General features: G+C 43.7%; 1 protein-coding gene across 1 annotated transcript in view; it reads left to right on the top strand.

Moving 5' to 3' along the window:
• The window catches only part of MAN1A1 (mannosidase alpha class 1A member 1), a 553608-nt gene that overhangs the window by 92694 nt on the left and 445359 nt on the right, over window positions 1-15555 (top strand). The window contains exon 2 of the mRNA XM_029596415.1: window positions 7337-7433. Coding sequence (XP_029452275.1) covers window positions 7337-7433 — 97 coding nt within the window. The remainder of the gene's footprint in view (window positions 1-7336; window positions 7434-15555) is intronic.

The following is a 15555-nucleotide window of genomic DNA, read 5'->3' on the forward strand; positions in this document are numbered from 1 at the left end:
GGTACCGCCGCCGCCATTTTTTTTCTTCAATACCTATAAACGAAGCTTGACAGACCTGCCGCGTGCTTGCCCGCACATGCGCGGTAGAGCTGGTCTCTACTGCGCATTTGCGGCACGTCGGTCAAGCTTCGTTTATAGGTATTGATATGTTTTAACGTTTTATGATTTTAATGTGGAGAATTTGTTACTTGTGTAAATTTACTCCTGCTCAATATGTGATGTAAGGGATCATAAAAAACATGAAAGTGAAAAAACGACTGGGGGGAGGGGGGGTTCTGGGTGAAATGGGAAGACTTTAGGCTGATGAGCCAGGAAGATCTTCATAAGCTATAGATGGACTGGGCAACCTGGTAGAGTAATTAGTAAAACTGGTAATCTTATTCCTGTGTATGTTATAAATTGCCCCGACTTGCGTGTATAAAAGCAGACTTATGGGAGGTAAATAACATGAGTAAAATCTACTTGCATATCACTTTTTAAAATTTGAAGTACAGATATGCGAGTATATCATTTTTGCACTCTTATCTGGCTAAATTTCAACTTATCCAGCTAAGTTGATACTTTGCTGCAACTTAGACAGACAAATGTGAAATTATCCAGATAAGTAGCAGCACTTATCCTGCTCTATTCCGACTTATCCAGCTAAGTAGCAGCATTTTGGTCTTATCCAGCTAAGTAGCATCACTTATCCTGCTATATTCTGACTTATCCAGCTAAGTAGCAGCATTTTGGACTTACCCTGCTATATTTCGATTTATCCAGCTAAGTTGCAGCATTTTGGACTTATCCGGATATGTGCCTCTATTTATCTGGATCATTTGCCATTTATTCGGATACATCAGAACTTGCACGGCTTGGGGTTTTTACATGCAATAAGCATTTGTGTATGCAAATGTACTCATATTTTAAAACATGCGAATATTGTTTCTCTGCAGGTTTTAAAATATAGGAGCAACTTTGTGTGTGCCAATATACATGCGTAAATGTGCACATGCAAGCAGTTTTGAAAGTTATCCTCGTACTTTAAAATATACCTGCCTCCTCATATAAAGCAGGGTTTTACACATACATGTCATTTTTTTGCATGTAAAATGTACTCGTGTATGTTTATAAAATAGAGAAAGTGCTTTCATTGCATTGCAAATACTCGCACATACTGAAACATATGTCTGTACTTTCAGTGCAGAACTATGCAATATTTTATAAACTGTGCAGCAAGCATGAAAACCAAGAGGAGGTGGACCTTGATATTAAAATAAAAATAGCCTTTTACAAATGGCATTTCTCAGAAAATAAAGCTTTATAATAGGAAAACGTTGAGTAAAACATGATTTACATCCTTATTTTGATGTGTCCTTCCATTCTGTACCTTTGTGGAAAAACATTCTCCTGAAATGAGATAAGTATTTTTTTTTTTTTTAATACAGAAAGTAATCATATCCTTGGATATACAGTTGTCCTTTTAAAAAGGGCCTTTGATTCATGAAAATTATTTTTTAGTCTTGCTTAGGGAAGTAAGTCAAAATTTAGAAAAGTAGAATAAATTGGTTGTCCTATTTTGACAGAAATGAACAGGAACACCTTCTAGCATGAACCTGACATGCAGTTTGTCAACACAAAATATGCTAACATGAGCTGAAAGTATGTTTTCACCCTCTCAATGGAATAATAATGGCCAATGATCAGTAATCAAGGTTTCCAAGCTAATTTTTGTCTTGGTGGTTTTTAAATATTACTTTTTCATGGGATAAATACTTTCAGTTGTATTATATTACGGTGACATGGCTCAGCGTCTGCCGCTCCGCAGGAGCTAGAATGCGGATTACCTTTGAGCAAGCATTTATGCCACCAAAGATAGGCTAAAATCCCCTCCCCTAAACCAACTGCTTTGGTGGTTCTTGTGCCACCTCTCTGGTGCTACCTCCTGTTACACTTGCAAGCGTTCAGCATAGATCAGAGATTTTAAAACGGAATTCTAGATATAAGACAGGCCTTCCTTCTTGAAGCACACACGATTGTGGTCATGAGTATTTCCTACAGTGTTTGGTTGTTTATACCTTTACAGAAGCATTTTTGAAAATCTTACCAACTCAAAGGTCCGTGATCTTGGACTGCTTCCCGGGGTTACAATATAATAAAATAAAGAGGTTTCCTTCCTTGGATGTTGGCTGACACACGGTAGAGTTTATCAGGGAATTCTTGTGGGAGCGCCTGGCTTTCCTGATAGACCGAGCAGGGACTTGGCGTGCCGCCCGGTGGGGGTGGGGACCGAGAGAAGCCAGCTGTCTGAATTCACCAGACTCTGAACCACTTGGAAATTATTTCTCAGTTCAAGATTTCATTGTGCTATAATTTAATTCTGTATTATCTTTTACATCCTCCCTCCCTCAGCATTTCAACCTCGCTGACCTTTCGAAAGGAAGTTCAAGTCTTTAAAAACCCGAAAATGTATGCATGTTGCTAGTACCACAGTTTTCTTAGACCGCACAGTTGCAGTTTATGAGAAGTGGCATGCCATTTTACCAATAATATTACCAAGTATTTTTACCCACTACCAGTTTAGGAAACAAGATAGCTTTAATTTTGCTGCTGAATTTAGGTCTCCTGTGTTACAGCTGCCTACAATTCTATATGTATGTTAACTCCACAGTTCAGCAAATACACGGGTCGATACAGTAAGGCCGCATTAGAAAGAGTGCGGCAGTGCCGGGCGCACCCTCGTTTGCCCCACGCACTGTTCTGATCACATACCGCTCGATACTCTATTTAAATTGCTTGCAAATGCAAGCCGCGTCTGCAAAGCATTAGGCCCGCGCAACCCATTTTACTGTATAGGCGCTTAATACAGTGCCTATACAGTATCCTGGGTGCGCTGGTATCTGTCATTTCAAATGTCATTTCAAATGACATTTGAAATGACAGGCACCAGGAAGTAGATCCCAACTTTAACCCATGAAAACCTAAAAACCGAAAATCCCCTCCTCCCAAAGCGGCTCGACATGTGCCAACTTACCTTTTGTTGCTATTCAGCCCCTTCCCTTCTCTGCTGCCCTCCGGAGGGGGCAGCTGGCGGCGAAAATGGCTTGCAGCGGTCCCCCCCACGCAGGTCCCGGGTTCTCCTGGAGGAAAAATCCTCCCCCCCCTCGGAGAACCCAGCTGGGGTTGAGAGGCGCGAGTACTGAGTAAATCCCCTTCCCCAGGGCAGTGCCCCCGACAGGGGCTGCAAGGTTGTGAGGGAAGCGAAGCGTACTTTCATTGGCCTGAGCGCCCGTCAATTTGGGCGCTCCAGCCAATGAAAGCACATAGACGGGTGCGCGTGACGTCACGGCGTGCGTCACGCCCGTCTATGGCGTGCGTCACGCCCGTCTATGTGCTTTCATTGGCTGGGGCGCCCAAATTGATGGGCGCTCCAGCCAATGAAAGCACAGACGGGCATGCTTTCATTGGCCTGAGCGCCCGTCAATTTGGGCGTTCCAGCCAATGAAAGCACATAGATGGGCGCGCGTGATGTCACTGTGTGCGTCACGCACGCCCGTCTATGTGCTTTCATTGGCTGGAGCGCCCAAATTGACGGGCGCTCCAGCCAATGAAAGCACATAGCCGGCATGCGTAACGTCACGGCCTCGCGCCTCTGAGAGGCGCGAGGCGTACATACTCGCGCCTCTCAGGCCAATTAAAGTGGTGACGTACTCGTGCCTCTCAGGCCAATGAAAGTACGCTTCGCTTCCCTCACAACCTTGCAGCCCCTGTCAGGGGCACTGCCCTGGGGAAGGGGATTCACTCAGTACTCGCGCCTCTCAACCCCAGCTGGGTTCTCCAGGGGGAGGGGGGGAGGAGGAGGATTTTTCCTCCAAGGCACTGGAGGCGCTAGGACTCCAGTTCCTCCCAAAAGACGCTGCACATGGTCGCGAGGGAATGCTGCAAGCCGCTTTCACCGCTGGCTGCCCCTCCGGAGGGCGGCAGAGAAGGGAAGGAGCTGAAAGCAACAAAAAGTCGCTTCGGGAGGAGGGGATTTTAGGTTTTTAGAGGTTTCCTTTTGGGGGAAAGTTTGCCGCCTACCCTTACCCCTGCCTCTAACGCAGGGGTAAGGGTAAGGCGGTAAGTTAGCAGGTTAAATGCGCGGCAAAACGGCAGGGTAAAATAGCAATAGTCGGGGTGCGCGTTACTGTATGGGAGGGAATAGCTAATTCGATCGTTTATATTTTTAATATACATGCCGCGTGCGGAAGGGGTTACCCGGGGATTTAAAGAGGCGGTAAGAATGGGTTAAAGGGGATAGTGTATCGCAGGAAGGGCTAACGCAGCCGGAAAGTGAGTAGAAAGTGGGTTAGGAGCGGGGTAACCGCGGCCCCACTTTACTGTATCGGCCTGACAGATTGCCATCAAGCCCAGTATCCTGTTTCCAACAGTGGGCAATCCAAGTCACAAGTTCCTGGCAGGATCCCAAGGGGTAGATAGATTCCATGCTGCTTAGATTTCTGAAACTATACCTTAATGGCTTATGGATTTTTCTTCCAGGAGCTTAGCCTAAACCTTTTTTTAAACACAGTTACACTAATAGCTTTCACCACATCCTCTGGCAACAAATTCCAGAGCTTAATTACCGTATTTTTCGCTCTATAAGACACACCTAGGATTCGGAGGGGGAAAATTAAAAAAAAAAAAAAAATTGTGCTAAACCAGCTCTGTCCCTGGGCATCTGTGCATCTTATGGAGCAAATTAGGGGAGTGCATAACATTTTTTTTTCTTCCCATTTTGTTTTCGGGTCTGGGGAGGGCCATTTCAGTCCACTCCCCAGATCAGAAAACTTTTATCTTTCTCTGGGAACCCCCCCCAAAAAAAAAAACCTCATCCCAACCCTTTCAATTAATTAACAACCCCCCACCCTCCTGACCCCCCCAAGACCTGCCAAATTAATTTACTACAACTCCCCACCCTCCTGGCCCCCCCCCAAGACCTGCCAAAAGTACTTGGTGGTCCAGCGGGGGGGGGGGGGGGGGGTCCAGGAGCGGTCCAGGAGCGATCTCCTGGACTTGGGCCGTCGGCTGCCAGTAATCAAAATGGCGCCGATGGCCCTTTAGCCTTACTATGTCACAGGGGCTACCACTGCCATTGGTCGGCCCCAGTGACATAATAAGGGCAAAGGGCTGTTGGCGCCATTTTGATTACTGCCAGCCGACGGCCCAAGTCCAGGAGATCGCTCCCGGACCGCTCCTGGACCCCTGCTGGACCACCAGGGACTTTTGGCAGGTCTTGGGGGGGTCAGGAGGGTGGGGGTTGTATTAAATTAAGTTGGCAGGGGTGGGGGGGTGTTGTTGTTTTAAGTTATTTTTTTATCTTCACTCCATAAGACGCACATACATTTTACCCCTACTTTTGGGGGGAAAAAAGTGCGTCTTATGGAGCAAAAAATACAGTATATGTTGAGTAAAATAATATTTTCTATTAATTAGTTTTAAATATATCACCTAGTAGCTTCATTATGTGTTCCTTAGTCTTTGTACTCTTTGAAAGAGTAAACAATCGAATCATGTTTACTCGTTCCACTTCACTCATTATTTTATAGATCAATATCATATCTCCCCTCAGCCATTTCTTCTCCAAGCTGAAGAGTCCTAACCTGTTTAGCTTACATATAGGGTAATTATTCCATACCTTTATCATTTTGGTTGCCCTTCTCTGTACCTTTTTTAATTCTGCTATATCTATTTTGAGATGTAGTGACCAGAATTGCACACAGTACTCAAATTGCGGCTGCATCATGGAGCAATACAGAGGCATTATGAAATTCTCTGTTTTATTCTCCATTCTTTTCCTTATAATTCCTAGCATTCTGTTTGCTTTTTTGGCTGCTGACGCCCAGATCCTTTTCCTGAATGGTGACTCCTACCATCTAGGCATTCGTCAGCCCATGTCCAGGGACACGGCTATTTTATAACATGCGCATGTTATAAAATAGCCTGGCCACATGCACTTGTGTGCTGAGTTTTAAGTGGGCGTGTGCCAGTGCACACAAATCCCACTTCTACCGCATAAATGGAGGATTATAAAAGGATACGCACTGACATGCTTGCCACTTTTACAGTTGGTTCCCAGTTAAGCGATAGGTCCTCCAACACCCCCCAATTTGATAATATGTACACCCCCAATTACCCCAGACCCGTTAAACACCTCCAAAATGTCTGCTTTATTATTATTTTTTTTTCTTATTTTACTTACACACCATCCATAGCAGAAGTAAATTTACGCAGCAGAGGGCCTTGGATTGCACTGGATCGTGCAAGTATTTATGCACAAATTTCTGGTGAAAGTCCCGAAATGCCAATGCCCTACCCAGACTACTCCTATGCCCCATCCTTTTTTAAGAAGTTCCACTATGTGCGAGTAGCGACATTTACGCGCATATCTGAGTGGCTTTTAAAATTCGCTTGGCGTGCATGAGCCCGACATATTCGCTCATCCCCTAATTTCAGCACGTGGGCTTTTAAAATTCACCTTCTAATATAGAACCTTGCATTGTACGGCTATAATTTGTTACTCTTCTCTAAGTCTCAAGTTTGTTTTAATGTTTTAATTTTGCATGTTTACATTTGTAAACCGCTTAGACCTACAAAAATTGTATAAGTGGTATATAAAAGATTTTAAATAAATTAAATTAATAAATACATGCATCATTTTGCACTTGTCCACATTAAGTTCCATTTGCAATTTGCATGCCCAGCCTTCCGGTTTTACAAAGTCCTCTTGCAATTGCTTACAATGATCTTATAATTTTGCAACTTTGAATAATTTTGTGTCATTGGCAAATTTGATCAGCTCACTTTGGGGTAGATTAAAAAAAAATACGCGCGCGCACGCAAGGGGGGGTGGTATACTTTAGCAAATTCGCATGGCGTCGCATCGGGGCCGTCCCCAGTTCTCTCCCAGTGCCTAGGTCTTGGTGACAGGACCAGGTCTCCAGGTTGCACTCTAATGCCAGACCTACGCCTCAGTGATGGGGCCAGGCCAAGACTTGGTTTCTCCAGAGGCCTGTTTTTTTAAAATTAATGATTGAATATGAAAATACCCCAAAATTTTTAGATACTTTCATGGGAGGCTATTTTTGTTTCATTTCATTTGGCACAAACCAAAAATGGCCTCATTTTGTTATATTTTAAACATTTGTTTCAAACAAATGCACATCCCTACTGATATGAATGAATTGAATTCTATGTTTTTAATTATTCATTGAATTAAACGAAGCTGATTCTTAAAATACCCTGGAATTTTCACTATTTACAGCGGTACTTTCTTGCTAAATTGACATTATGAACCTATTTTCCTTCATTTCCTCAGATGATGAAATATTCCTGGGATAATTATAAGCTTTACGCATGGGGATTAAATGAACTGAAACCTGCAACAAAGCAAGGACATTCAAGTAATTTATTTGGTGAGTAGTGTTTGTTTTTGTTACTTAGTAGCATTAACTTCAAAACTTTAATGCAAGGGCTGGGCCTTATGGACCACTGTGGCTCAGGGGTCAAAATGGGAAATCCCCATTTGTCATGGCCAGTTGGGCTTGGACCCACGGCAGTGCTAGTGTGCTCAAGCCTGGGGAGAGATGGAAGATTGCTTCTACCACTGTGGCAGTCCATACTGGCCAGTGAGCCCCGCTGCCGGTATGAATTGGATGCGGCTTCTCTCTAACCCCAGGGTCAGCCAAGTGAGTACTCTTATTTCCCTCTAAAGTGATGGATTGAGAAAGCAACAAGGAAGGCTATCTAACAAAGCCGTGGAGGCAACGAAATGGGAATATAAATATCTTTAAAAAGCCCGACTCAGAATGAGGCTGCGTCAGGGGCTACAACACACAAACAAGTATAAACAATTAAATAAAATAAATCATAAAAACACATGCACATCAGACATATAAAATGGTAACATATACATTTGAAACTTAAAAATAGATGTATGCAATGTATATCTAGAAAACAGCTGTGCAAATATGTAAGAACATTACCTCTGCTTCATATATTAAGAATTCTGAATTGTGATACAATTCAGAGTTCTTAATATATGAAGCAGAATCACAAAAAATTGGGACACTTTGGCTTCTAATTCCCATTTCGTTGCCTCTATTTCCCTCTGACAGCATGTGAATCCTTTGTATCCTCCAGAGCATGTCATCTGGGGGTGGGGATGGGGTTATGTTTATAGATATCCGAGAGCGGAAAAATTGGAATAAATATTAAACCCTGCTCCACTTACACCCCCCCCACATTAAACACTTAGAAGAGGAATAGTACCAGTTAGCCTCACTTCGGTGGTGGGAAAAGTAATGGAGTCACTGTTGAAAGAGAGAATAGTGAACTATCTACAGTCGGGAGAATTGCTGGACCAGAGGCAGCATGGATTCACCATTGGAAGATCCTGTCAGACAAATCTGATTGACTTTTTTGACTGGGTAACCAAGGAATTGGATCGAGGAAGAGCACTCGATGTCATCTACTTGGATTTCAGCAAAGCTTTTGACACTGTCCCGCACAGGAGACTGGTGAATAAAATGAGAAGCTTAGGAGTGAGTGCCGAGGTGGTGGCCTGGATTGCAAACTGGTTGATGGACAGAAGACAATGTGTGATGGTAAATGGAACTCTCTCTGAAGAGAGAGCGGTTTTAAGCGGTGTACCGCAGGGATCGGTGTTGGGACCGGTCCTTTTCAATATCTTTGTGAGCGACATTGCGGAAGGGATAGAAGGTAAGGTATGTCTTTTTGCGGATGACACTAAGATCTGCAACAGAGTGGACACGCCGGAAGGAGTGGAGAGAATGAGACGGGATTTAAGGAAGATGGAAGAGTGGTCGAAGACATGGCAGCTGACATTCAATGCCAAGAAGTGCAAAGTCATGCATATGGGGAGTGGAAATCCGAATGAACTGTATTCGATGGGGGGAGAAAGGCTGATGTGCACGGAGCAGGAGAGAGACCTTGGGGTGATGGTGTCTAATGATCTGAAGTCGGCGAAACAATGTGACAAGGCGATAGCTAAAGCCAGAAGAATGCTGGGCTGCATAGAGAGAGGAATATCGAGTAAGAAAAGGGAAGTGATTATCCCCTTGTACAGGTCCTTGGTGAGACCTCACCTGGAGTATTGTGTTCAGTTCTGGAGACCGTATCTCCGAAGAGACAGAGACAAGATGGAGGCGGTCCAGAGAAGGGTGACCAAAAAGGTGGAAGGTCTTCATCAAATGACTTATGAGGAGAGATTGAAGAATCTAAATATGTACACCCTGGAGGAAAGGAGGAGCAGAGGTGATATGATACAGACTTTCAGATACTTGAAAGGTTTTAATGATCCAATGACAACGACAAACCTTTTCCATAGGAAAAAAATCAGCAGAACCAGGGGTCACGATTTGAAGCTCCAGGGAGGAAGATTCAGAACCAATGTCTGGAAGTATTTCTTCACGGAGAGGGTGGTGGATGCCTGGAATGCCCTTCCGAAGGAAGTGGTGAAGACCAGAACTGTGAAGGACTTCAAAGGGGCGTGGGATAAACACTGTGGATCCATAAAATCAAGAGGCCGTCAATAAAGAGTGGGTGGCTCGCCAGAATGACGGCTACTGCCTGGAGATAATACCCTTATTCAATAAACATACACATGGTTACTGTGACTCCAACATCACTCTAAGCTACAACAGCAAGAGGAAATGTGGAAAAAAGGATTCGCACTCACAAAGTGGGGAGTAGCTGGCTTGTTACGGCGGTTACTACCCCAAACCAAATAAGCCTGATACTTCACTTTCAATACATATCCAGCATAGCTCTCTGCTTCAACGGCAGGGGAGAAGAAAAACTGATACTTCACGCATAGCTCTCTGCTTCAACGGCAGGGGAGAAGAAAAACTGATACTTCACGCATATCCAGCATAGCTCTCTGCTTCAACGGCAGGGGAGAAGAAAAAAGGATTCGCACTCACAAAGCGGGGAGTAGCTGGCTTGTTACGGCGGTTACTACCCCAAACCAAATAAGCCTGATACTTCACTTTCAATGCATATCCTGCTTCAACCGCAGGGGAGAAGAAAAACTGATACTTCACGCATATCCAGCATAGCTCTCTACTTCAACGGCAGGGGAGAAGAAAAACTGATACTACACGCATATCCAGCATAGCTCCCTGCTTCAACGGCAGGGGAGAAGAAAAACAACCAATAAGGGCTGAATAACACAGTCTGGGTAAAACAAATAAACATGGGTGTAGCTTGCTTATTGCGGCGGTTACTACCCCTACTACCCCTAACTAATCAAGCTTGATATTTTACTTGGTTGCAGCTCCATCACTGCTCTCTACATTAATGGTGGGGGTGGAAGGGAAATAGAACCAAAGAGCTAAGAGAAACAGATAAGTATGAGAAAAAAATGTGAAGCTTGCTGGGCAGACTGGATGGGCCGTTTGGTCTTCTTCTGCCGTCATTTCTATGTTTCTATGTTTCTATAATTGTAACATAACATAGCAAACGATGGCATATAAAGACCAGATTGACCCATCCATTCTACCAAGATTGAAAATTACTCTCTGGTTTTCTATCACTTGGATAGATGAGCATATACATTCCCATTGCCTAAACCAGCCCTAGCTCCTGCCACCCCCTCCAACACATCAACCAATGTCCCCTCAACCATGCTCCCACCGCCACTCTCCACAACTGTCCCAAGTATATTCCTTTTTTTTTTATATCCTCTGCCTCTTACACGCCATCAGCCCTTGATCACCACGCATTTAGTTTAATCACCCTAACATTCAAATAATTGTACCTGGCTAACTAAGGAGTTATCTGTGTGAAATCTCTGGTTAAAACATGCCCTTCACCTCTGTGGGGGAAAGTATCCATGCTGCTTTACAGTAAAAGTACTTTTACCCATGTTGCAAAGGGGGAGGATGGAGCTGGCAGACAGTGCACTAGGATTATTCATTTACTTTTATCTGATGTAAAGATTATTGTACACTGTCACAAGCATTTTTATGGAGATGATCTCAAAAATGTATATGCAAAAAGTAAAAAAAAAAAATTAAAAAATACAATAAATATCAACTATAGATATAGTTTAATAAAACAAAAAAAACTTTAAAATAAAGCTTTGAAATATGCAGATACAGTTTGGCACGCTTTATGGCACCAACTTTGCATCTGCATTTGCATTATCCATAGGAATGAAAGTACTCAAGTCACAAGCCAATAGTATTCCTTGAACATGCCCATCCAGGCCATGAAACAAACATATACAGGAAAACCTAGCGTGTACAAGAACAGGAAAATAGAATAGTGTTTCACACAATACTGTACAAATTTGTACACTGTGTTACACACAAAACCTTTTTATGCACATGACCCCCCCAAAAAAATTGAAGGAATATTGACAACGAACCTCAGCTTTTCAAAGGGACATTTCGTGGCGTTTCCTTTTTGAAAATGTACTTACAGGTCCATGGGTACAAAGTACCCATAGGCCTGTAAGCAGTTTAGTCAATTTGAAGATTGCTCTGAAGCATGTAGGCGTGCTATCAACATTGAACACTATATCTTTCTATGAAGAAGAAGCAATAAAGTACTTAAAGGTCTGTTTAGAAGCCTCATCTATTTGGTTAAGCTATAACAAACTTAAACTGAATTCAGAAAAATCAGAGGTACTTTGGATAAGATGTAAACTGGACTGTGTAGTGTTTCTTCGACTGAAGGGATGAATATCCCTTTTATTTAATTTATTCAATTCTTTCTCCTCCGTTTCTCTAAAAGCACAAATCAATTAGTAAAATACAATGCAAGTGACATAATTACATTAAACCAAGACAAATACATAGACCACATAAACCCAACCCAAAACCAAAATTTCTGCCTTCCTTCCACTCACCTAGTTTTCCCTCTCTCAGCAAAGGGCCATTTTCTAACAGGACACTAATCAGCCTCTCATTACTAACTCCCGTGGGGCTAGCAGAGTGCGTCTGATGTCTAGGAATCTTGTTAGCTGCAAACCTTTCAGTGGATAGAAGATAAAGTTGCCGAAGGGATAGAAGATAATGTTTGTCTGTTTGCGGATGATACTAAGATCTGTAACAGAGTGGACACCCCTGAAGAAGCAGAGAGAATGAAAAGTGATTTACGAACGCTTGAGGAGTGGTCAAAGATTTTTGGCAGCTGGGATGCAATGTCGAGAAGGTTTAGGTTGGCACTCATAGTTGGTGTTTCGATTATTAGAAGTGTCGATAGCTGGGTGGCTGGTGGATGTGAGGACCCCTTGGTAGCTTGCCTGCCTAGTGTGAAGGTGGCAGACCTCACACGTCACCTAGACAGGATTATAGACCGTGCCGGGGAGGAGCCGGCTGTCGTGGTACAAGTGGGTACCAATGACATAGGAAAATGTGGGAGGGAGGTTCTGGAAGCCAAATTTAGGATTTTAGGTAGAAAGCTGAAATCCAGAACCTCCAGGGTGGCATTCTCTGAAATACTCCCTGTTCCACGTGCAGGTACCCAGAGGCAGGTACAGCTCCGGAGTCTCAATGTGTGGAAGAGACGATGGTGCAGGGAATAGGGATTCAGTTTTGTAAGGAACTGGACAACCTTTTGGGGAAGGGGGTGACTTTTCCGAATGGATGGACTCCACCTTAAGCAGAGTGGAACCAGGCTGCTGGCACTAACTTTTAAAAAGGAGATAGAGCAGCTTTTAAATTAGAACAGGGGGGAAAGCTGACAATTACTCAGTAGTGCATGGTTCAAGGAATGTATCTTTGAAGGATACTAATGAAACAGGAGAGTTAGGGCATCCCCACAGAGAGGTTCCAATAAAAGCAAAGTAGAATCACCTGAGCTTAAAGATTCCAAATTATCCATATCAGCTGAAAAGCAGGTTGTTAATATAAACAAAAAATGCACTTTGAAATGTCTGTATGCCAATGCCAGAAGTCTAAGAAGTAAGATGGGAGAGTTAGAGTGTATAGCAGTGAATTATGATAAAGACAGAGACCTGGTGGAAAGAGGATAACCAATGGGACAGTGCTATATCAGGGTACAAATTATATCGCAATGATAAGGACGATCAACTTGGTGGGGGTGTGTAGCATTTTATGGCTGGGAGGGTATAGAGTCCAACAGGATAAAGTTCATACAAAGAGACTAAATGCTCAGAATCTATATGAGTAGAAATCCCATGTGTGTTGGGTAAGAGTATAGTGATAGTATACTATCGTCTACCTAGCCAAAATGATCAGACAGATGATGAAATACTAAGAGAAATCAGGGAAGCTAACCAATTTGGCAGTGCAGAATAATGGGAGATTTCAATTATCCAAAAATCCAACAAAGCAACAACCTGCACTTCAGCAAGTAATAGAGACCACAATAGTGCAAGGAAACATCTGAATTCCACCAAGAAAACTTTGAAAGGTGTGTATTTATTTCACAAAATTAGAACGGCAACTCCACTTTCAAACAGCAGGCATCTTATAAGGGTCCCCCGACACGGTCCCGTGTTTCGCCATGGCTGCGTCGGGAGGGACCGTAGACATCAAAGAAATCTGAAAGAAATACATATAGATAGTGGAACTAAAAAGAAAGGCTACCACATTTAATGCAAAAGTAAAGGAACATACCTCTTATAGTTTCATTCCAAATTTCACCAAGGAGCGCAAACACCCTCATAGGAGACAAACATTTAAAGCAGAAAAAAGGCGCGAAAAAGGGGATCCATCGCAAGACTCACACGATCCAATCACTACAGAGACAGGGACTGTTCAGCCAATCATACAAACAAATACCATTCAATCTCTCTATTCAGACCTCTTGGATGTACAGTATCAAGAGTATGTATCCATCTCTGTTCCCTTCGACCCAGGTGTTCTGTGAAGTCACCTCCCCGAGGAGGGCGTGTGACCACCTCCACCACAAGATGTGTGAGTCTCGCGATAGATCTAGTCCCTGTTTTACTGAAACTCTGGATTTAAGAGCTGAATGTGTGACACAGTACTGTTACGCTCATCGGTCGCAGACGGCTACGACCTCTCAATCTCACCTCTTTTTTCCCTGCACCATCAATCATTGGAAGAGTGGCAGTCTCCGTCAGCCAGTGCCAACCTCCTCGGTGTCCCCGGGACAGCATGGGCGTTGCCTACCGCCATCTTGGACCCGGAATTACCTAGGGCGCGTGCACAAGGGCCTCCTTTGTACAAGTCATGGCGGAAACCTCGGGGGCGTTCCCTCCGGATAATGTCAACAAGATGCTGTATTTAAACCGACTGGCCCTTTGCTATTATGAGCTAACAAGGAGTTTTCCTTGTTGCTGAATCCACTCTACTTTTGGACTTCAGTTCCTGCCTTCTCTCTGGGTTTGGACGCTCTGGGTACCCTCTCCTCGGGGGCCCTTCTGTGTTCCTGGCTATCTGCTTTTCAGAGGGCCTTCCTGCCTGGGGATTCTTCCTGACCCACGTCTTGGGACTTTATCTGGAAACATTCATTTGTGAGTACTTTACTTCTGACTCCAATGATTCAAGCTTGGCTGAAGCCTTCCTGCGATGTAACCCGTTCCTTGGGCCACTACCGCTCCTCCTTCAGTAAAGCCAATTACAGTACACCCTGTGCTGCAGGGGTGCTGCCGCTGCAACTACAAGCTTCACTTCCGGGTATCTGTTCCTCAGTTCTTCCATCTACAGTACAGACTCCTTGGCTTGCCCCGCTTCGCAGGCCACTACCGGATCTGCACCACTGAGGCTATCTACACCCGTCTGAAGAAACTTACTGGCGTACCCCGCTCTGCGGGCAACTACTGGATCATCTCAGCTGTGGTATCACCTGGTATACCTCTTTACTCAGAACTGTACTTAATTACAGCTCCCGCTCTGCGGGTCCTGTCTTTTCCTTCCTGCATAATAAAGTCTCTATATTTAGCTGTGTCCTACGCTACTGAGACTTTGCCTATCAATGGTGAGGCCCACAGGGCTCCTCCCTGTGGGCGGAGACATCTCTCATCTCAACCCAGGGTTCACATCCGTACAAAAACATAACAAGTATGATCATTTGACTATTTTAGGTGATTTCAACATTCTTGTTGATAATTCTGTTAGTACTTTGGGGTTTGAATTTTTAAATATTATTTCGGATCTTGAATTGAAGCAACATACTTTAGGGCCCATTCATCAAGCGGGGGGCATTTATTAGACCTTGTGATTTCTTCAGGGGATATTAAGTTGGTGAGCTCTCCTGTTTGTTACTTTTTTTCTCATGGTGTGATCATAGTTTGTTTTCCTATATCTTAAAAGTGGGCCCTATGTCCACAGTTTTGATGGCTAGATGGAATTTTCAGGCCCATTGATGAGTCTGTTGTAGCAGATCAGGGACAGAATTTTTCATCAGGATTCTCAAAACTATCCTTGGATATGCAAGTTGAGAATAGAATACTATTCTGAAAAATGCATTAGATGTGACTGTTCTTTTGAAGCAGGTTAAAATTAAAAGGCAGTCAAATGCCTGGTTTCAGTCATGTTTAGTTATGCTTTAGCATCAGGTTCGCCACTCTAAAAGGAG

This window comes from Rhinatrema bivittatum, chromosome 3, assembly GCF_901001135.1.
Source record: "Rhinatrema bivittatum chromosome 3, aRhiBiv1.1, whole genome shotgun sequence".
NCBI lineage: Eukaryota > Metazoa > Chordata > Amphibia > Gymnophiona > Rhinatrematidae > Rhinatrema > Rhinatrema bivittatum.